Source organism: Rhagoletis pomonella, unplaced genomic scaffold (genome assembly GCF_013731165.1).
Source record: "Rhagoletis pomonella isolate Grant_MI unplaced genomic scaffold, Rhpom_1.0 Rhpom_scaffold_00009, whole genome shotgun sequence".
NCBI classification, from domain to species: Eukaryota; Metazoa; Arthropoda; class Insecta; order Diptera; family Tephritidae; genus Rhagoletis; species Rhagoletis pomonella.
This window is the reverse complement of record NW_023458563.1, coordinates 18,659,463-18,683,894: the sequence shown is the minus strand read 5'-3', so window position 1 is coordinate 18,683,894 and position 24,432 is coordinate 18,659,463. Positions and strand designations below refer to the sequence as shown.

The following is a 24,432-nucleotide window of genomic DNA, read 5'->3' as shown; positions in this document are numbered from 1 at the left end:
TGTGACTGCCCGCGTATCATAAATAGCAGACTGATACTCTAACTAACTTCTCAAAGAGAATAAGTTTGGAGTGATTAGAATTAGGGTTAAGCACAAAAGATCATCTTAGGTCACAGCGCGTGTATCCCCGACGTAATATTAATAATAATAATAATATGTATGTGTAAAGAGACATACATTTGCGTAAATCTTTACAGTAAAATGAATTGTTATACGCAGTTAATTTGTTTTTATTGTACTAGCTGTGTTTTAGATTTTTTAAATGTTATGTTATCTACATTTGTAATAAACTTGACATTAAAACAAAACATTAAAAACTTAAATAAAATTTTGGTTGGTTTTGGTTGATTTTGGTAGGAACTTTTGGTAGGAAATTTGACCCTTTTTAGGCGCCAATACCCTTTTCCAAAATTATGTGCGACCTTTGCCCCCTTTTCAGAGATTTTTTAAAATGTACTTCAGATTAGTCAATTGTACTTCAGAAACAATAAAATATACTTCAGATTAGTCAATTGTACTTCAGAAACCATAAAGTGTACTTCAGATTCGTAAATTGTACTTCAGAAACCGAAAAATGTACATCAGATTAGTCAATTGTATTTCAGAAACCATAAAATGTACTTAAGATTTGTAAATTGTACTTCAGAAACCGAAAAATGTACTTCAGCTATTTGTAAACTTTCTTCAAAAACTTTAGATACTGTACGTTATGTACATCATGTACAACAAGTTCATTTCCCACTTTCTGAAGTACATTTTACGGTTTCCGAAGTACAATTGAAATCTGAAGTCCACTTAACGGTTTCTGAAGTACGTTTGACTAATCTGAGGTATATTTTATGATTTCTGAAATATATTTGACGCTTTCTGAAGTACTATTAATAAAGGTGTAGCAGCGAAAAGACTTTATAATAATTGTAAATTTGATTTTTACTTTGGATCTCAGATTTAATTTTTTACTAGCAAAATTTTTTACTAGAAAAACAAAAGTAATATGGGGCGCCTTTTTTTCGTCAATTATCTCTTTTTTACGACTTTCTCAAAATTCTCAATGGCAACCACCTTTTCAACCTCTTCACTCTCTTTCAAAGATACTTCCCGGCACTCACGAACTAACTACGTCCGAAGATGAAATGTAATCACACATAACACCTAAACAACCATACATATGTACATACAAGCATCTGTTTTTTCTCTCTGACATATAATGTCGCTAAAAATTGTTCAATGGAACATAAACGGGTACAATAACAATTACGATGAACTCTTACTTCTTATAAAAAAGCAAAGCCCAGATGTAATTTGCATTCAAGAAACACATATTCCATCAACTCTCAACAACAACATTTACTATCCCAAGCAGTACAGTTGTTATTTTTTGAATTTACAACACATTCAAACCAAAAAACAAGGCGGTTGGAAACTTATAAAAAAATTCATACCACAAGAAGGTTTTGATTTAAATTCAACGCTATCTACAACAGCGCTAAAAATTAAAGTTCAATTTTATTTTTTGCATCGCAAATACGTATATACCCCCTTCACGAGCTTTTAATGAAACCGATTTAAACGATTTATTTCCCCAACTCGGATCACATGTTCTGTGGACAGGGGACTTCAACGCCCACTATGGGGCTTGCACAAGTCAAATACAAGGGGTCTATTAATTGCCGATTTCATCTTAAACAACAATCTGATCCTAGGTAATAATAGCACCCCCACACATTTGTCTACCCATTCTTCCCTTACAAGCGTTGACCTTTCCCTATCCTCTCCCCAGCTTTCACCCAGAATTAATTGGGAAGTCTCATCTATTCTCAGAGGTAGTGACCATTTTCCCATATCAATCTCCCTTCGAACAAATTTCCACTTTGGTAAATGTAAGCATCTCGCCAAATTTATAACTTCACGCGGAAACTGGGACGTGTTTCAAAGAGAAATTATAACAAGTAATTTTTAAGCAAAAAACAAAACCGACTTCAATTCTAATATACAAATTTAAGATAATCGGTAATTTCTTCATGATCCAATGAATGATGATTGAAATCTTCAACCAAATTAGTATGCGACCACCTGTGACGTAACACCTTTCCTTAAAAAAAAATAATTATAGAAATCAGTTGACGTGGTCCAAAGTTATGCGGTAACATACATAAAAAAAAAAAATATTCCGATGAATTGATAACCTTCTTCTTTTTGTGAAGTCGGTTAAAAAGCATAGGCGTTTCCCTAATCGACATTAACAAAGAAACATCTTCGTTCACAAAAATTCTTCGTTCTGCAGCGAAAACACAGTTTTTTCGAAAGACATTCCTATCTGGTGGAACAAAGACCTTCAACAAATGCGTGATCAAAAAACTGAGTACTGGAAAACTTTCAAGAGCTCAATGTCTGAGAATTACCTTAAGAACTATAAAAAATACAACGCTCTTTTTAAAAGAGCTGTGAAGGTAGCTAAATCGAAAGGTTCTGAAACTTTCACTACTAAAATCTCTCCTTCCTCGATCACCAAAAAGAGCTGGTCAGACATTAACCTCTTAACTGGCGCGCCTCGCAAGCCCTTGAAAGTGATCCAAACAAACCATATTTTACTTACTAACTCCGAAGATATTGCCGTAGCCTTCACCCAACTTTGGTCGGTATACTCTGAGTATAGTTATTTTTCTGCAGAATACATCACTGAAAAACTGTGTTGGATTTCTACAACCTACGCCCTGGAAAATCTCTCGGCAGCAGCAAAAATTTTAGACGGTGAAATTACTTTCTGTGAACTAAAATCCGCTCTACAACACACTAAAGTTAAAGCACCAGCCATCGATAGGATATCCTACCCGATGCTTGCAAACTTACCTACGGCCGCTAAACAAAGATTACTTTGCCTGTACAACACAATCGTCAAGGATCATACCCACATAACTGGCATATAGCGACCATTGTTCCAACTATTAAACCAAAAAAGCATCCAACCTGATTTCTTCTTATAGACCCATTTCCTTGCTATCATGTCTAAGTAAGTACATGGTTCGTTACAAACAAAAATTTGTGATCCACTAATTCAACTCCAACACAATGTGTCTGACGCCCTCTCCACCAAAAATCACGCCACTATCCTGGCCACTGATTTCGAGAAAGCCTTTGACCGCGTGGGAGTCCATGTAGTACTAAGCCAATGAGCAGCTTGGAAGGTTGCTCCTAAGGCTTTTAAAATAGTAAAAACTTTCATGACGAACCGCAAATTTCTTCTCTACATCGTGTACGTTAAGTTGAAGATATTTGTCTCAAGAAAAAGTATAAAGAACTCCGCCAGGAGTCTTCTGAGTCACATTTTGAGTAGCGACTGCCTCACGGGCTTCGGGTAGATTAAGGGGCCCTATGTTTCAAGAAAGATATCTTAATTAAACTCGCTAATGACAAATATATTTCAATCCGAGAAACAATGTGATATGGCCCACTCTCATTTTTGATAGAGTGCTGCTTAGTATTGACGGAACGGACTACAACAGCACCAGAAATTTAATATAAAAATCACATGTTTTAACTAAGTACGCTTTTGAAGAATGCATGCGATAAGTATTGCTCCCAAATATACAACTAAAGCATTATTGTGCGCTATAATAATCTCATTTCGGTTTTCAACTTTCGAGTCTCGTAATTTGTTTTCATCCGATTGAGGATGCGTTCATGACTGTGACGATTTCACACCAGGATTGATAATAAAGAATGAATTAACAATAGAAAAATATAATGTTTCCAAACGTGGTATTTTTATCTGCCAATAGCTTTATACATTTTGTTTTGGTCTTTCAGTTATTTCGGATATATATTCCTATGTTTATAATAAGTATTTAGATAAACTTACCCCTCTTGTATCCTTATCGCTAGGTGGAACGCGTCTAAATACTTGGTAATTCATTTCAGTGGACCGATTTTGGTTTGAAAACCGGAACGTAAACCCATTGTCAGGATTGCAACTCGCTACAAGAGGAAAATATGCATGTGGTAGCACTGTATCGTGAGACGATTTCAACATTAGCCACACTCAATGCATTCAACGAAATTAGATCTATCAACGAAAATAGCAGAAAAAATAGAAACCATAAAAACAGAAATAGAAACAAGCATCTCACCCCAATTCTTGCCGAATGCAGAAGTAGCAGCCATTATCAAAAGCCCACGTCTTCAAACTCAAACAATATCAAACATATTTCGCATTCAAAAAAATACAATTGCGACAATGTAAACAACAATAACACAATAACAAGTAAAGCAAATCTAAACAAAGCTGAGATTCCCGAAAAGCCCTACCCAGTGACAGCCACGTTCGCATTAAGAGCATTTGAGGTAGCACACGAAATGAGCCAACACGACGTTACCTTGCATCTCCCGGAAAATAATACATTTGCAAAGAATTTGCAAGACACCAATTGCGGCGAAGTTTCTGCGGAAGAATCCGTTACATCCCACGGCGGCGGCATTGGTAATGCATTATGCGTCAGCAGCGACAATCCTAGTAGTAGTAACACTCACGCCAGCGTCAACAGCAACCAAGCCGGCAAGAGCAACACGATAGGCAATACTAGCAGCAAAATGGATACCAGTGAACGAGATCGAAAACGTAAACGCTATTTATCTGACGAAGAGTGTACACGCACAACTCGTCAAAAACAGCAACAGCAGCAGCTGCTCCAACAACAAGAGCTCCAGCAACAGCAAATCGAGCAACAGGCACGCCTAAGTGATATAGCGGCAGTTTTGCCAAATAAATCGAGAGCTATTGTCGATCAATCTGCCAAATGTGACGGAAGCAACAGCAGAGGCAATCAGAGCAGTCCCGGCAGCAGCAGCGAAGGTGAGGTGCATTCCACGAAAACACTGCGCTCTTCACTTTCTGACGCCAGACAAGAGACGCCGGCGGCGGAAATTGAGAAACGATTCAGCATTACGAGTCGCAAGCGTATGCTGACTACCGATTCTTACCGAAAGAAAGGTGAACGCGCAACAATAGGCGCAAAGTTACAAAAGCAAACAGATCAGCGAATTTCAAAGATGCAAGATTTTTCTAGCTCCGATTTAAGTGATGGCAACGATGATGTCGAAAACGTTGAAGATGAAAACGAGTTCGGCGGCAATGATGAGGATGTCAACGCCGACCACATTGTTAATGATGAGCAGGATGAACGGGCAGTTGAGAACAACGAAAACGGTGCGCTAAGCAAGAGTAACTGTAATACCCTGGAAAACTCCATCGATGCTAGCAACATGACAATACCTGAGCAGGCGCGCTCACCAACATTAACCAATGCATCTGGCACATCCACGCCTACACACCATGCGTCCGATATTGAAGATGGGGAAAAAATTGATGCAGAAAACAGATTTTACGGCGGCGAATCTGACAGTGGCGGCATGCATGCAACAGCGAAGAGCGAGTCAACGACAAAACCACGAAACAGTGCAGCATGGGAAGGGAATGCACCGTCCACCAGTGAAGCAAAACTGTCTCGTCGCCAACAGCGAATCCGTCGACAGAGTACATCGCCGCTTGCTAGCTGTGACGAAACGACACCGTCGGGTAATGCCGTGGAACCGGGTTTTGTGGCAGGCGGACCTTCGGGTGCTTCCACAACGCAAACACCTTACGTACCAGGCGAACCCCCCTTAGCGGCACCAATTCGTATAGCGCTTCGTGGTCAGAATTATCCCTTCGAAACAGAAAACATGAGCTGTGAAAACTCTGCAACGGCTAAAGGTAAAGCTGTCGACGAGTATAACAGCACTAACACAGTGCAGAACGAAATCGCGTCGGAAAGCCGGTTATGTAATGCCAGAGACGGAGCAGATGGGCACAACAACAACAACGATCATAATGATGCCAAGAGAGTCAGTTTCAACAGCAAGCAAGGGTATAGGCGCAGTACGTTTGATGTTGAAGAAAGCGCGCGCCTCCAGATTCTTTACGATGAACAACGTGGAAATTGTGGTGGTACAGCATATGCCATTAGAGCGCATTTAGCAGCGTCTTTGGCGTCGATGTCGCCAACAACGGAATCAAATGTGGCGCAGCCTAGCCATGTAGAGTATTTACTTACACAAGCATCGCCGCCGGATTTTCAGTATATCAACAGTCACAACTTAGTTGATAAGAGTGGTAGTCCCAATGATAAGGACAAAGCCAGTGATGCGGATGCCATAGCGAGAAAATCGCACCAACACACTCAGCATGCAGAACAACGGGAGGAAACAACTATAGGTAGGAGGGAAAGCGTCGGCAACGAGGGTAGTGACGAAATTGGCGTTGGTACTTTAGATGACAAGGGCCATTCTTTTTATGGCGATCAACCTAGTTATCGCAAAAGCGTTGGCATGTCTACGCTCAGCGGCGGTAACCTTTGCTTTTCGGCAGAATCCTTTTCAGCTACAAGGCAGTCAATGGCAGCGGACAATAGATCAACTACAATTACAAACATTTTTACTAATACTACTACCACTACTACTCCTATTACTACGGTTACCGAAGGTTGTGTTTCATCAAATGTTACTAATAAGATTCCTAATAGTGATGCTATAGCATCAACGTCATTAATTGCAACCCCAACAGCAACGCCAGCACCGATGTCAACTGAAAAAACTACGGCGTCAGCAGCGATGTTGAGCACTGCGAAACCCTATGCGAATAAAGCAGATGGCTGTGAAATGGGTAAGAATGTCGTGCCGTCTCCAACGGCATTCAATGTAAATTTGTCGGCCCCAGGCGGCTACAAGCTGAACGCCTCGCCGGAGTCGCCCAAAACACCAACTGTAACGTATTGCAATAAGGGATCTAGTGTCTGGGCTCAGACAAATGAAGCTTACAGACGGTACAACAATGAAGGCAGCAGTGACGGTAACGGCGGGGGAGTAGCCCTCGTGGCATTAAATGAGTCACGCCTGCCAATTCAATCGGGACAGTGCTTTAAAGTAGAGGAGGTATTGCGGCAAAGTGACAACGAAAACAAAGCAAAACATTTACAGCAGTCTGGCAATGGGCATGCAGCTAAGTACGATGGGGTTGCCGAGCATCAGCTGCAGGAACAGAAACCACAGCGGCTGAAAAGTCAAACAGGCGAAAACGATGATGCGCCCGAGTCGACAGCTGCTTGCTCGACTGCGGCCGGGACGCATGCGTATACCGCGGAAATGGCACTGCAGCATCAGCGTGAGCAACAACGTCATCTGAATCAAGGTGTACAGCATTATATACAGGGGCAACTAAGTCACCAGTTGCAGCACCAGCACCGGCAACAACAACAACTTCATGACCATCAGCAACGGCAACAACTGCAGCATGCACAAAATGCCATTAATCAGCAGCAACAAAACGATGCGTCACATGTACTGCAACATATCTCGTTGCATGATCACAATTTGCATGCGCAAGCACAACTGCAGGAAGCGATGCGTTGCAGCCAACAGCAGGGGCAACAGAATTTATTAGAGCAACATCAGCACCATCACATACATCAACGATCCCATGAGGAGCAGCAGCAACAACACTTGATGGTATATCTACATCATACTGCTGAACAGAGCCGGTTACAGCAGCAACTGCAGCATCAAGCCAATCAGCAAGAGCATGAATATCAACAACAGCAACAGCACTACCAGCGACAACAGACACAGCAGCTGCAGCATCATCAACAGCAAGAGCTATTACTAGCAGCACAGCAGCAACAACATCCTAATCTGCAGCAGCAGCAGCAGCAACAACCACAACATGCACCAACAGACTTGAAAAGATTACATCGCCCGCCACCCACCAGTATTGAAGACCTCATAATCGATGAATTCTCAGAAGATCCGCACGCTGTCTATAAACTGTGAGTAGTGTATGAGAAGCCATTGCTTATATATCTAAATATGTATGAATTTCATTGAAAACTTGCCATGTTTCAATAAATGCGAAAACCCATATTCACCGCATTAGGTAGGTATGTACATACATAGGTGCATAGACGCATAGGTAGTTAGCTATCAATGGCTTTTAGAACCGAGTGATAGTATCTAGCACAAATGAAACTCCAGAGTAGTTAGACAGATTCTTAATATATATAAAGAGGTTTGGTTCTTCAACATCTCATCGCTCTCAATACAATGCCGGCATTATCTCTTTGCGAATGGCTAACTAAATAACCTTGTCCGTCTAGAAGCATGTTCACATTATCGTAATTTACGGCTCATTTGTAATTTAAAATGGAATAATGCTGAAACTAAATACATAATTTTGCCTTGTAAATTCTGTCTAAGATCTATGGCGAATCTGAGCGCACTTGATTTGTGTGAAGTAATTTGATCCCCACTAATAAATTTATGTCGTAATATGTATGAAAATAGTTTAAGAACTTGAACCGCTTCCCAGCACCTAATCCGTTCTTAATTTACTCACAAAGCAATTAAAAGTTTTGAAGTAGACCATCTGAGAAGGGATGCCATTTGTCAGTTCAAATTCCCCCAAAAAATTTTCTTGGATTATTGAAGACACTTGATTCTCTTTAAAAAATACAAATACATAGATTAGTTATGATAAAATCTGTTTAGGATTAAATTGATATAACAGAATAATAGAGCGTTGACTGTATCTATAAGAATTTGAACTCACAGCGCCTAGAATAAGAATTTGTTACAAAAATTTTTATTATTTTTTTTTTTTGATAGTAGGAGAGGGAAATTCATTATGCACTGGCCGGTGGCGCTAAAACCCAAACTTCCACCGCCCGCGAAAGAATCCCGCATCTGTCACCGCAATTCTGCATGTCTTCAGATGCTAGAGCCTCAGGGCTGCTCTTTTGTAGGGGCGTTTGATTCGGGTGTCCTCAGTAGACATCCTTCTTATCGTCTGCAGCGGAGCACGAATTTCACGTATCTAGCAAATGCTTCCCACTTGTCTGCACTGGAGATCATTACACCAATTACGTTGTTCGGGGTCATGTCTCCGTATCTTTCTTCCAACATTCTGCGCGAAGTCAAGAAGTACTCGCAAGTGAAGAATGGATGGTGTACGTTATTTTCGACGTTTCCACAGTAGTTACAGAACGGTGTGTCTACCCTGCCCATTCTATGAAGATATTCTCGGAAGTAAACATGCCCGGTGAGGAATTGCGTCAGGTAGAAATCGACGTCCCCGTGCGGTATTTTCAACCATGTTTGAAGGTCGGCTATCAGGGTGTGTATCCATCGACCTTTTGTGCTGGCGTTCCAGTTTTGTTGCCCTTGCCGCGGCAGCTGCTCGGCCTATCTCGGCACTGGGATTGTAAATATCTTTTCGCTCGTAAGCAAGTAGCTCAATTGGCATGACGCCAGAAATAACTAGAACCGCGTCCGCGGACACTGCACGGTATGCAGAAGCAATGCGTAGTGCCTCTCTGCGCTAGACCGAAGACATTTGAATCCGGTATTTTTTCACTTTCAATGCGTCGGCCCATATTTCTGCCCCTTACAGGAGCACCGACTGCTGTCATAAAAAGTTTCAACGCTACGCTTCACGTCATCTCTATATATTGGCCAAGATAACTTTGAAAGTTCTTTGTTAATTTTTCTGAAATTAGCTTTCGCAAAAACATATCTAGTACTTGAACTATACAACTTATTATTACGAATTTCGTTTATGATTTCATAGCTTAACTCAAGAGCTGGATTGCATGCATCCTCTGGCAAAACTAGAGGATCAGACCGATTAATAGAGGACTTCGGAACAGATCCTAGACCTTTCCAAACTTATCTGGACATATATTTATATGTTTTAGGCAAAGTTCCGCCATTTCCTCCAGAAATACATTGTTACTATCTCTAGATGAAACTGGTACAACATCGGTGCCAATAATGTTCCATGAAATGTGTGGCAGATTAAAATTGCACAAAACTATCGTAGAATCGGATGGCGTAAGCATTGCATTTACAGACTCAAGTCAAGGTTTATATATAAGAGGTTGCCCAATGCGCAGGTCCGTTATTCTTTTCTCGCAAAATTGGGCGACAACAACAGCGAAAACAACAAGCAGCGGAAACAACAAGCAGCGTAAAAAAGCATAAATTTAAAGTGAAGTGAACCGATTTCAAACCTATTGTAATCGATAGCTTATTCAAAAATATTTAATTTAACCAAATTTTTGCTTATGCCTTTATGTCGAAGAAGCCACAAAACCGGATTTTTCACTGCGGAAAATTTTTGGGAAATTTTCATTTGAACTCACTATATCTCAGACGTTTGTGTATCGCTTGATTTGCAATTTTTACACAATAAACTAGATACTATTCTAAAGAAGATGAGTCTAACTGCACTTCTTAATACGTATTTAAAACAAAATGGCGGATATTTTAACATTTTTATAAGAATTAAGTAGGTGGGTTTTACAAATGCAAAAGTTGTGTTATGAAGTTTAAAATTTTTGTTTTAATGCAGCATTATAGATACATGCGGACATTTTTGGGAAAGTTTCAGGTTTAGACAACAAGTAGTTCTATGGTTGTAACAATATTATGGTGGCACCTACGAGCGGGCGCTCGCCTCTAGATAATAAATATTTTTACTGGGCACTTGTACAAGTAATTTTGGACGTAATATTAAGTGAAATGTTGAAATGCATGAATTTGTCAGTGTTATATAACTTATCAATAAACTTAATAGACATACTTACATACATACATACTTAGTAAATATGCATGTAACCTAGGGCTGCGAGACGTCCCGGTTTTCCAGGATTTGTCCTGATTTAGACAAATAGTCCTGGTGTCCTTTTCTACACTTAGATTGTCCTAGTTTTTTAATGAAGGTCAATGCAGACACTTCTGTAATTGTTAACAGATTTTGCTATGAAAAAAAGGTTAAGCTTTCTGTCAAATTCATAACTAAACGTTTTTCTAACATGTTGAATATCTGGTGAGTTTAACTTCTTTTTGTTTAGTTTATTTGGTTAAAATCTCATTTTTTTCAGGCAAATACCAAAAAAGCCCAAGTTTCTGATCAGGTACACGGCTGAGGGGTCATACATATGTAAATACTGCCAATAAGGTAATTTACGGAGCTAACATCTCATCCAAAAGGCCTTTCTTTCCTTTCCTCTTCATTTTTTGTATGGAGTGGCACAAATTGATGGGCTTCTGCCTTCGCTACTCAAAAAGAGCTTTCAGAAGGGCTTTTGTAGGACGCCTTTTGAAGAAATTCTTTTAGGGCCGGTTGCTCAAAGCCTGGTTGACACTAATCCCTGGTTAAACATCGTTATCGACGTTACCGACTCCGTGTTATATACATGGAGTCGAAAACGTCGATAACGATGTTAACCGATGATTAGTGTCAACCAGCCTTCGAGCAACCGGCCCTTAGAGTTTTTCTTAATTCATAAAAATCATACTTCTTTAAGGAATTTATTTAAGGTTCACATCAAATAGTTGCATTTAGACTTAAAATGCCTATTGAATCTTATTTGTAATGCTAAGTAATATAAACATTTACTTAAGTACATTCGCGTTAATTGTAAATAGGAAACACCTTTCTAGAAAGCATGCAGGGAAGCACTTTTTTCAGTCCTTGTTGGGTAAGCCTTTTAGAATGGCTACCTAAATTATCTTCAGGTTATGCATATACCAAATGCCAAAAATTATCATGAAGCGCGTTGTAGGATATGCGGACATTTGCTAATGGTGGTACGTCACCGTCACGAGAAATGTGTTCTTTTATGATTAAAAAAATTCAGAACTTGAGCATTTCATCACCATCAATTATTCAGCTCTACGGATTGAGCCACAAAACTACATGGCTTATAATAGCAGAACCAAAGCAACTGTACTTATGAGGATATATTGGCACCATATCCACTTGTATCCTGGTCGATGGGTTCAGGATTATGGCAGCCCTAATGTAACTGCATACATAGTCAAAATAGTTATTCGTACAGTGATTGTTTCACAATATTCGCAATGTTTATAATAAACATTATTCGGTAATTTTTCACGAAAATATAGTTCATATTTTAACAACAACCATACGAATTAAGTTTTTAAACTTTTTGCAAAACTTAAAAACTTTAACAAGTTTTCATCTATATTTCAAAATTTTTACTCACAATTTTTAAAGAAAAATTGCGTTGTGTTTTCAGATTTTTTTTCTCAGTGATGTTGAACGTTTTCTTCCGCGCAAAACTACATTTTGCTCATGGAAGAAAATATGTAACACCTTTGAGAAACAAATTCTAAAAAATCAAAGGTAATTTAAAGCGACTTGCAGCTTGCGATTTATTAACTGAGATAGAATTAGCTACAACTCTGCATACTAAATTTTTTCTGAAAACTGTCATTCAAAATTTTGATGAAAATTTGTATAATTTTTTTTTAAGTTTTGCAAAAAGTTTGAAAATTTCATTTATATGGTATTTGTTAAAATATGAACAGTATTTTCGTGAAAAATTAACGAAAAATTAAAAACATGCGAATATTATAAAACAATCACTGTACGAATAACTATTTTGACTATGTGTGTAATTATACATATATGTATATGCATACATATCGTCGTTTAAAGTACAAAACCGCGTATCGTCATTCTGCAAAACCGCGTAACTGACATTTGCTGCCAAAAATTGCATTTGCACGCACAAGCTCTTGGCTCAACCCTTATCTCTTCGTCCTGAAATATACTAGCCTGAAATTCGATTGCTTTATAAAAAATAGAACCATTTTGAAATATGAGGATTTTTACTCTCTAGAAAACAATTTATGCAACTCACATACGCGGTTTTGCATCATCTTGATACGCGGTTTTGCATTTTGTTGATACGCGGTTTTGTACTTTAAACGACGATATGTAGGTATCTAGAGCTTTAACCCTCCATTAGGCACGTGGTCTGCGATCGTAGACCACATCTTTTTAATCTTGTGCAACTCTTTAAATTTATTTTTATATTATCCAGAGTTTTTATTAGCTGTTGAAAATTAATCTCTTTAGTCAATCAGTGTATTCGGTGCGGATTCGTCGTACAGTTGTAAATGCTATCAAGGTAAAATTTGGTATTTTTGAGATTATGCGCTGAAAATGTACGCAGAGCTTTTATTTACCTTTCAACAAAAGCTGGAGCAAATTTTTGTTATAGTTTGTTAAAAAAACTTAAGGTAAAGTCGCCCTTGCCCATATGATTATCATGCGCTAAGAAGTAGTTTTTCGCATTTTCTGGCAAACGTATTATTTTGAGTTGTGACTCTTTTGAAGACGGTGTGCGATATGTAGACCACCTGACTAACGACGTCACATTTTCTTGCTGCAGCATTGCATGTTAAATTAACTTTTTGCAATGAATTCAGGTAAGTTATTCTTATTATTTTTTATAGAAGTGTGCTAATACAGTTTACTTCAGATAATATTATGTGCGATTCCAAGAAAAGGCGAGTGGAAAGGAGCAGCAATCCTGAAGTATGGCAGAGATGGCTCTGTGAACTGTCGAGTGGGGAAGAAAGCCCTGTTGATGAAGAAGATGAGTCCGAGGTTGATGTAGATATGGATGTGAGTGCGGATGCTGCTGAAGAGAGTGATCACGAGACTGAATATGAACTAGAAGGATCAGAACTTGATGAAATATTTTCAAACTATTCTGGCGAAGCTCATCCCACAAATTTTTATCTTGGAAAAGATAATGTTACTAAATGGAAGAAAACCAGACCCAATTTGCAAGTTCGTGTTCGTTCTCACAATATCATCAAACTTTTGCCGGGTACAAAAGGTAATGCGCGCAATGTTGAAACAGAAATTGAATGCTTGAGTTTATTTGTGAATGATTCAGTTATAAGAATAACAACTGTTTCTACAAATTTATATATTCAAAAAGTTCGAAGTAACTTTCAAGAAGACAGAAGAAATCACGACGCAAGAGAAACTGATGAGACAGAAATTCGGGCTTTCATTGGTATTTTGTGTTTGGTTGGAGCTCTAAGAAGCTCTAGAAAAAATCTTCATAAAATTGGGATAATTCCCAAGGAAACGGGGTTGAGTCGTGCTACCTAGCAATGAGCGAGAAACGGTTTCGATTTCTAATAAGATGTCTGCGGTTTGACAACATAGATACAAGAAATCAGAGAAGGGAAATTGATAAGCTGGCGCCTATTAGAGAACTTTTTGAAGTGTTTCTGGTAAATTTTCAAAGTAATTTCATTGGAAGTGAGTTTCTTACTGTGGATGAAAAGCTATTGGCGTTCAGAGGATGTTGCGCGTTTAAACAATTCATTCCTAGTAAGCCGGCCAAGTATGGCATTAAAACATTCGCAAAGGTGGATGCAAAAACGTGTTACACTTTTAATTTGGAAACTTATGTCGGAACTCAGCCGGATGGATCATACAAGTTCGGAAATAGCGCGGAAGAGATAACTCTTCGATTGGTAGAGCAAGTTGCAGGTACTAATCGCAATATTACTGATGACAATTGGTTTAGCAGCTTATCGCTGGTCAAAAATTTGCTAAAGAAAAAGCTTACATATTTGGGAACTGTAAGAAAAAATAGACGTGAAGTTCCTCGAGAATTTCTGCCCAGGAAGAATCGTGAAGAAAAGTCAAGTATTTTTGGTCTCCAAGAAAATGTTACGAAAAAAAAACGGTCAGTGGTTCTGATATCATCTATGCACCATGATGATGCAATAGATGAACAAACTAATGATCACAGAAAACCCATCATGATAACCAATTACAATCGCACCAAAATTGGTGTAGATCTAGTATACCAATTGTGCCAGAAATATAATGTTGCAAGGAATACGCGCCGTTTCCCAATGGTAATAGTTTATAATTTACTAAATATCTCTTTGTGAATATAAAGCAAACTATCCCAATAAGAATTTGAGACGCTGTGATTTTATAGAAAAATGCGCTTGGGAGCTAATTCGACCACAAATTGAAGTCAGATCAAAAATTCTCCGACTACCTAGAGAAATGAGGAAGCGAGCTCATTCCCTTCTTGGCATTCCAAGTACACCACCACACCCCCTCAACAACCACATAACTACGTCGCACGTTGTCATATTTGCCCTCGAAATAAAAACAAATCATCCCGACGTTCTTGTGCTAACCCTGTAGGGAAACGAACTAGTGCGGAACTGGTTCGGTTCTAGTGCGTTTGGAACCATGACTAGTGCGCGTTAATTCTCTTTTGCATGCTAGCGACTGGCGAATTTAACATTGCGATGTCCTAGGAAGTGTCAATTGTCCCCCGTTGCATCCCTTTGGCTCTAGTTCCGAACAAGTTCTAAATTCGACAGACAAGATCTAGTTCGTTTTGCATCCCTTTTTCTATAGTTCCGAACCAGCTCCAAATTCGACAGATGAGATCTAGTTCGTTCTGCATCCCCTTTTCTTTAGTTCCAAACCAGTTCCTAATTCGACAGATGAGATCTAGTTCGATCTGCATCCATTTTTAATAGTTCCCAACCTGTTATAAATTCGTCACCTTAGATCTATATTTCTAATCAGGCTTGTCGAAACATTTCCCTTTTATATTAAATACGATCGGTTGCAGGAAGGACATTACCATCACAAATGTTTAAACGCATTTATTAAAAATTTATAAACAACATTATTATTAGTAGTAGTAGTAGTATTAAACCTAAGTAGTAAGTAAAAAACAAAAGAGTGTTCTGCTTAAAAGTAAAAATATTAGTTCACTTTGTCTTACTTGTCTAAATTTAAGCATATTGATTTTTAAGTAAATTCAGTTCTTTTTAAGCTTATATGTATATGAAGTACTTCGAAAGTTTTTGTCGTAATTAAATAAGATATACAGTCAGTCAGTAAAGTTTAGGTACAGGGAAGTTTTTACAATACCGGCAACTATTTTTTAAATATTTTATTTTTCCCTAATTTTTTATAAAAATATGGTTAGTTCCAAACCTTATGCAAAATTAAAGAGAACTCCGCAAATTTCCATCCAAATATTGCAATTTACACTTTTTTTAGAAAAAAGTTAAGTACGCCGTTTTTAGCAAATTCAATTTTAGTATAACAAAGTGCAAGTTTGAGGTAGCTAGGACTTTCCATTCTTATTTAGCAATTTTTTTTTTGTTGTTTGGTAAGTCCTAGCTTCCTCATACTTGCACTTCATTATACTAAAATTGAATGGGCTAAAAAACTGAAAACTCAACTTTTTCTAGAGAGCGTAAATAGAAAGTGAATTATTTTAATGAAATTTTTCAGATTTTTCTTAAATTTTGCACAGGGTTGGAACTCTGATTTTTGGGGATTTTGTTGTAGAATTTATCATATATTTATAAAAAATTACCGAAAACTATAATATTTAAAAAGCAGTTGCCCGTATTGTAAAAAAATCGTTGTACCTAAACTTTATTGACTGACTGTATTTAAAAATTTTAATTTATAAAAATTTATTTAAAAAAAATTAATTTGTCTTTTCTTAAAAAAAGGTAGCTCTGGTGGCTTGAATTTTTAAATAAATTTAGTGAGAAATTGTTAATTATTTTGACACTTTTTTTTTAATGCCTCTTTTTCTGCAAATGCCATTGCCTTTCTCAATTGTCCTTCAGGATCTTGGCCTGTTTTTATGGAATCACTAAGTATAATGATTATTAAGCAACTCAAAAACTATACCAGCGTGATTACCGACGTATCCTTTTGAGAGGCAGCCGCACCCTTATAAGAGGAATAAGACCCAGACTTTTCAGGTCAAAATTTCAGTAGGTTGCGTATTTATGGCCTTTTCAATTTTATAAATTATCATTATTTTTAAGTGGAAAAATAAAACTGAAAAATAATGATAATCTCTGCGCGAAAAAATAAAAATCATAAAATAATCATTATTTGTAATCCCAAAAATAAAAATCAAATAATAACACTATGCGACAGTCAAAATCGGGATGGGATGAAACCAACGGGAAATGTTATATCGGTCAAAAACAAGTTATACGTGTCCCGGCGTTTCGCTGGGTCACGTCTAGGAATCGAGATATATATATAACTATCATATAGGGGAAATTGTCACCTTTGGTGGTCTTTTTTTGACATAACTCGAGAACCACTAGTCCGATTTTGCTCAAACAAATTTAAAATAATTAAAAATTACAATTCCTTTAATCTGTTCATATAACGTTTTTCTATATAATCAACAGTTTTGCCGGTAAAAATAAATGTATGAAGAAAAAAAATATTTTTTGCCTAAAATATTAAATTTTTTTTAAAACTGTTGATTATATAGAAAAACGTTATATGAACAGATTAAAGGAATTGTAATTTTTAATTTTTTTAATTTTGTTTGAGCAAAATCGGACAAGTGGTTCTCGAGTTATGTCAAAAAAAGACCACCAAAGGTGACAATTCCCCCTATATGATAGTTATATATATATCTCGATTCCTAGACGTGACCCAGCGAAACGCCGGGACACGTATAACTTGTTTTTTACCGATATAACTTTCCCCGGTAGTTTGAACCCTTCCCGATCACTGACCCCTACCATTTGTCTCACAGTGTAATTATTTCCGTTTGAGCGAAAAAATAAAACTCAATAATAATTCATAACATAATGATTAAATGGTGATTTAAATTATTTTTCTCATAATGATTACCTTCCCTGCGTTTAAAATTTGAAATAAAATAGTTTAGTGAAAGTACCACATTTCATTGCTTTTGGAGTGGTGCGTGACTAGTTACTATCGGACTGGTTCGTTTTTGGCGAAAAAGAACTAGTACTGAACTAGAAATTTGGTTCACTAGTTCGTGTTTTCCCTACAGGGAAGTGTTGCAGGTTTGCTTGCAAAAATCATATGAGAGAAAGCTGCACTGATTGTCTCAGCGAGTAAACATATGCAGTTTTCAGGAATCCGTACCTTACATATTTTGTTCTGTAGTTTTATTTTTTATTTAAATTAGTGAATTTTACATATTTTTATTTTAAGTTTTAATACCGATAAAATGTGTTTGTAAGTTATACGATAGTTATGAAAAAATTACTAATGAATTACAATAAATATTTAAAAACAAACATTAATATTTTTATTTTAACAATAGTTTATATTATTAACAATAGTTCACAGAATATTACTTATGAAGTATTTAAAAAAAAAATTAAAATAAAACATTTAATAATACTATTAAAATGGTCTACGATCGTAGTCCACGTGCCTAGCCACGTTACAAAAAACCACGTGCCTAATGAAGGATTAATAAGTTATATTACACTGACAAATTTATGAATTTCAACATTTCACTTAATATTATCTACTTCCAAAATTATTGTACAAGTGCTATTAAAAAAAAATATCTATCATCTTGAGGCGAGCGCCCGCTTGTAGGGGTCAACATAATATAGTTATAACTTTAGAACTACTTGTTGTATAAATCTGAAATTCCCCAAACATATCCGTATATATTTGTCTTTAATGCTGCATTAAAACAAAATAAAAATTTTTAACTTCATAACACAACTTTTGGATTTGTAAAAACCACCTCCTTAATTTTTATAAAAAATGTTAAAATATCCGCCATTCGTTTTAAATAAGTATTTGGCGACATGATAGCAAGGTTGCTAATATCTCACGGGGGTTGAAAGAAATAAAAAGATCATAATGTACAATTGTACAATTCAAATTAACTTTAATTTCAAAAAATTATGAATTCAACGATTATATACAAGCGATCTTGGTAATATATAAATGTATATTGAGTTTAAAAGAAGATCCGTTTCGGTGGACGGTCGCAGACGTATTGCTGCTTTGTTCTTACAAAGTGCGTGTGTTTGTAAATTCATGTCGACGTGTATGCGAAAAAGTTTCTTGAGGGATTTTAGAGCTCTATGAGCTCTCTCATCATGAACATGCCGACCCCTTGCACCGGTGCAATGTCCACTGAGGCATTTTGGAGGTCCTGCAATGATGTTACGGCCGCTGAAACCAGGTGATGAAGCTGTCGGCGATTCTTGTTGACCCGGCCACGAGTCACTCTAGACTTTCGCTGATTGGTTGTCTGTAGTTGTGCGGTTGGACTTTGCCGTTTGTAGTTCGCTGCGTGATTTTGGCTGCAGATGCAAACGCGCTGAGTTACACCCTTATGTGGTCGACCGACTTTTCTTTGCTCAGATACCTTTCATACGGCACTCGAAATCCGCTTGTGGCTGGGTTCACTTGTTCGGTGAAGTAGCGCGTGGTGTGACATTTTGCAAATCCGGCAACAGTTGCGCGAAGGGCATCTGGCGGTGGTGTGTGACCGTGCCAAACAATTTGCACAGTACTTGTGCACCCTCACTGCATCCAACCGTTTCGCTGTGTCCATCTTTCGGAAACATGGGCAGGCTTGTAGGGGGTGAAAGCGGCAGCATATTTGGCACTGGTATACGTCCGGTGATCTGAAAGAAATGAACAGTTTGGTTAAGAATGGGGACGCAATTGAGATTAACTAAGTGCCAAGGGTAGTGTATCAATTCAATTCGTTTGATGGTTAGGATGGTAGCGAGAGTTTATCTAAGAAATGGGGGTTTAGGTGAGTTAATTATTGGACTATTGAATGGGCAGAACACAGAGTTTAACTATTGGTCGGGTATATATGCCTGTTTGGGTTTTTATATCGGCGACTCTAGCATGGTTATCTGCGTCTTTATGTACTTTAAGTATTATTCCTATACGCCATTCTTGTGGTGGTAATAGATCGTCTTTTATTACCACGAGTTCGCCCTCTTCAACATCCTTTTGGATATGCTTCCATTTATGCGTTTTATGTAATTCCCGCATGTATTCACTTTTCCAGCGTCGACTGAACTCGTGGTGAAGAATTTTCACCTTTTACCAGCGATTTGTGAGAGACAAATTCTCGGCAGTTGGCTCGGGTGTTGCACGTAAAGGTGCGCCTCGAAGAAAATGACCCGGAGTGAGGACTAGTAGGTCGGAGGCATCCTCGGACATCGGGGATAGAGGCCTAGAGTTTAATACTGCCTCTATACGGACGAGAAGAGTTGTGATATCTTCGAAGTTGAATTTATGCGTACCAGCGACTTTGGTGAAATGAGTTTTGACTCTCTTTACGCTGGACTCCCACAGACCACCCATGTGAGGGGCATGTGGAGGAATGAATTGCCACTCTACACCTTCAATACCAAATTTATCTACAATTTTGGAAGAGATATTGTTGAGAAATACATTAAACGCTGCCAAGAAGGCTTCTGTGGACAGATCAGCACAGACTTCCAAGTGGATTGCCTTCGTGGAGAAGCAAACGAACACGCACACGTACGTTTTTTCATATGGGTCGTTTCTGGTTAGTCCAGCTTTAACTAGAAATGGGCCTGCGAAATCTACTCCGGTGACAGTAAGTGCGGCCATTATTTGTGAGCGCACCTATTGTTTATATATTGGGCATGTTTTGCATTGAAAGATGCTATTTTTATGCGAGGTTTTAGTCTGGGAATGAGAAATTCTTCTTGCACCATACGAATCATTAGGGACTTTTCTGCATGAAGGAGAGTTATGCGAAGAAATTGCAAATAAAGTTCGCAAAATCTCGAGTTTCCTGGGAGTATAATCGGATGTCGCTCGTTAAAGCTTAGAGTGGCATGCGCTAATCCTCCATTAACTCGCCTTGGTGATCCAGGAATGGGTTAGAGTGAGCAAACTGCTTTTCTTACTAATGGGTTTTTTGGAAATTAGCTGGGAGTATTCATCAAAATACCTTTTTTTGGCGTCATATATTTCCTGTTGTGTTAATGGACCCATGTCTTGAGAGATCTTCTTACATTTATGGAAGAATCGAAATACGTAGCCAATGACACGCAAGGCTCTTGCAAATGAAGAGAACCCATCGAGGGCATCTTCCTTTTCTGTCATATAGAAAACTTTGATATTTCTCTGATCTGGGGGTTGAGTTTTCTGGGGTTCCGAGCGTGGCCAACTATTGGGAGGATTGCAGAGTGATTCACCATAGTGAGTGAGAGATCAAGTCTTGTGGTTTGCAGCCGCGGGTGCCTAAGTCAGCGGGATTGTCGCTGCCGTTTACATGTCGCACCATAGCTGTACGCTTGCCTTATGGAGATCAAGTTGAGAACGTACCTGATGGAGGAGTTTGGATAGGGGTACCGCCCCACATAGTTCCAACCGCGGAAGACTGATTGTCTGCAGGTGAGCTACTTTGCCTTTCGCGCCGAGTAGCTGGGTTTTCGCCTTGTTGCCATCGAATGTACAAACATGCACAATATGCCTCTTGCGACGCATCGCAGAATCCATGAATTTGGAGGTTGTGACTGGGTGAGAATCCTATCCAACGGGGAACTTAAATTTTTCCAACTCCTCTTAGGTTTTCAACAAATTTGCACCATACATGAAGGGAATTGGGTTTCGCACATTCACCCCAGTCACTTCCTTCTTTCCATAGTGTTTGCAGGAGGATTTTCGCTATAATCATTATAGGCGGTAGCTATCCTGCCGAGTCAAACAGTTTGGCAACTGCTGAGAGTATTTGCCGTTTTGTGGATGAGTGTGGGGCTGAGGGTACGTTGAACGTGTAGGAAAACGAGTCGGACACTGCGTTCCGTTGAATACCTAACATTTTGGTTGTACTGAGATCTTCAATTTTTAAGAAGTTTGAGTCCAAAAGATCTGTTTTGGGTATTTTTTCGAGTAGTGTGATATCATTGGCGGTGATCTTCTTGAGGGGAAACCCTGCCGACTGTAAAACTTGAGTGAGTTGGGTTAAGGACTTCTTTGCGGTTTCTAGACTATGCGCTCCAGAAAATATGTCGTCTACATATGTTTCTTGTTTCAAAATCTTGGGGCATAGAGGGTATTTGAATTGCGAATATTCGGCCAGTTGGTGGACAGTTCTAATGGCAAGGTATGGGGCACAGTTTACGCCGAAGGCCACTGTTTTTAGTCTGAAGTCACTTATTGGGTTATCACGAGTCTTTCGAAAAACGATTCTTTGGAAATCGCGGTCGTTTTCGTTAACCAATATTTGGCGGTACATTTTTTCAATGTCGCCATTGAATACAAACTTATAGAGTCTCCAATTGAGTATCAATAACACTAAATCTGTTTGGAGAGTGGGACCAGTGTAGAGGATGTCATTTTGTGAGTGGCCAGAGTTTGCGGTTTCGAGGCGTTGCAGACTACTCTTACTTTGGTAGTTTTACTTTCTGGGCGCAGGACTGCGTGGTGTGGAAGATAAAATGAGAAGTACTTTCCATTGCGAACGATTTCCTGACAATCTGCTGGTTCCCTATGATTTAGAATTTCATATTCTTCCAAGATTTCGGAGTATGTCGCCTTTAGATTACTCTTTTTTGCGAGACTTCGTTCTTGACTGAGAAGCTGGCTGAGAGAGGAAAATCGGGAGAGCCCAAGGGCAACTGTTTCCGGAAATGCTTCCTTGAAGGGTAACCGAACTTCGTACCTGCCGTCTGCTTTTCGAATTGTAGTTTTCCTGTAGAGGTCTTCACAGTATTTGTTTTCCATCGAGGGTTCAGTGGGGTCCACCATGTCTTCTTGCTCTCAAAACCGTTTTAGCAGTTCGCTTAGAGAGTCGCCCGATGTTTCTTCGACTCTCGTGGAAAATGAGGACACTCGAGCTTGGACAGGGCCACTGAGAATCCATCCGAAGATGGTATTCTGTGCCAGCAAGCTTCCGACTACATTTTTGATTCCTGACAAAAACAAAGACACCAAGTCTATTTTACCTGGAGTGAAACAAGAGGGATCAGCGAGATCCAACGAGGAAAATTGGGTCATATCAACATCTTTAATGGTGAATTATGGAAGCAACTGGGTAAGTTGTGGTAGAACTATCCACCTTAATTTTTGTATCCGTCGTGCACAGCGTTAGTTGGCATATTTCGGTTGAGTTTTGGACAATTCTTCCTCCCATGCCGGAAATCTCGTATCGAGCTCTTTTGGTCGGAAGTCTTAATAAATTTTTTACTCTCGAGGAGATAAATATTTTCTCGGAGCCGGGATCAATCAAGGCTCGTACGCTGTTGGTATCTCCTAAATGTAGTATAGGCACCATCGCAGTTGGGAGTACCACCTTTTCCTTACTGGTTGTATGGTGAGACTGAATGGATCTTTGCTCTTCTTGGTTCGGGGAGTTGAAGCGAGTTCTTCTGTAGACCTAGCTGTAGTGGTGTGTACTGTCGATTTTCGAAATCTGGGCTTCGAGTTCGAGTTGTTCAAGTTTTGAGTTATATGAAGCATAGAGTGATGGGTTTTTGGCAGTACACACATATAAAACTGCTTCCACACTCTCTAGACGTGTGAGAAAACGCTAAGCAGTTCTGACAGTATCCATTCTCTTTAATAAACTTCAGTCGATCTTGCACCGAAATCGATTTAAATTTGGGGTAAATTTTGAGTGGGTGAGCAGGAGATACTTGGCATAATTTGCAAGAACTGACGTATTTTTGATCGTTGTGGTAGGACCGAACTTCACTGGAGTTAGGGTTGGAGTTGTGAGGTGGGGTTTTTGTTGAGTTGAAATAAGGGTTGAAGTTTTGAAAACTCTGTTTGGGGTTCTGGTAGTGATTTGCTGTCGGGTTTGAGTTTTGCGTGGTCTTGAACTTTGAAGGGCGGTGGGCATTTAACCTTTCAACTACTTCATACCTCGTTGTTAAAAATGAGTCCTTTTCGGACCAACGAGGAAGGTCTTTCCTAGACGACAGGGATTGTTCCCACAGAGCAAGGGTTTCTTCTGGAAGTTTGGATGTACATATGTGAATCAAGACCGGATCCCAATTTGTGACCGAGACGCCTTGAGCTTTTAAGATAGAGAGGCAGTTATTTATGCTCGTTTGCAACTTTTGCAAAGATTGGCTATTTTCGCTGAAAACCGGAGCTAGGTTTAGCAGAATTTTGAGCTGATTATCAACGAGGATTCTGCGATTTTCATATCGTGATCGCAAAGCTTCCCAAGTGAGTTCAAAGCTTTCATCGCTGAGTGGGTATTGCTTTACAATGATGCCAGCTTGGCCTTTAGTTTTATATCTCAGATGATATAGTTTTTGTGCGGGGGCTAATTTTAGGTGCCTAATGTATACTGCCGTAAACATATCTCGAAAAAAAGCTGGCCATTCTTCATAGCCCCATAAAAATCTTGGGTATCGCAGTTTTCGGTTTGAAAAGTTCTAAAGCTTCGGTCATTTCCGCTTTGCAATTTTGATAGCTATCATTGCATTTATCGAACATTCGTTCGACCGATTCGCTTACGCTTACGTAAGAGTCTGAAAGGTGTATGTATTGATAAGTATCCAACACCAGTTGCCAATTTTGCTAGAGTGGCGAGATTTTAACATTCAAAAAGGCTTCAGTTTGGTCCGAAACTAGTGACGGTGACCACTTGGAGCAAAAAATCTCCAATCTGTTCGTCTCGAAAATGAACTTTTTAAATTCTCGATCAGACCTTGATTTTGAACTGTCTCGCTTTTTCGGGTCTGCGGACAGTTTCG

The 24,432-nt window shown here is 38.8% G+C and overlaps 1 protein-coding gene across 7 annotated transcripts in view; it reads left to right on the top strand.

Moving 5' to 3' along the window:
• Nucleotides 1–24,432, top strand: part of LOC118745617 — a 314,215-nt gene that overhangs the window by 214,627 nt on the left and 75,156 nt on the right. For 5 of the 7 annotated variants that reach the window (XM_036479137.1, XM_036479135.1, XM_036479136.1 and 2 more), the window contains one exon: nt 3,883–7,856. In XM_036479137.1, coding sequence (XP_036335030.1) covers nt 3,991–7,856 — 3,866 coding nt within the window. In that variant the 5' untranslated portion in view covers nt 3,883–3,990. The remainder of the gene's footprint in view (nt 1–3,882; nt 7,857–24,432) is intronic. The other 2 variants (XM_036479139.1, XM_036479138.1) reach the window with 1 other exon arrangement.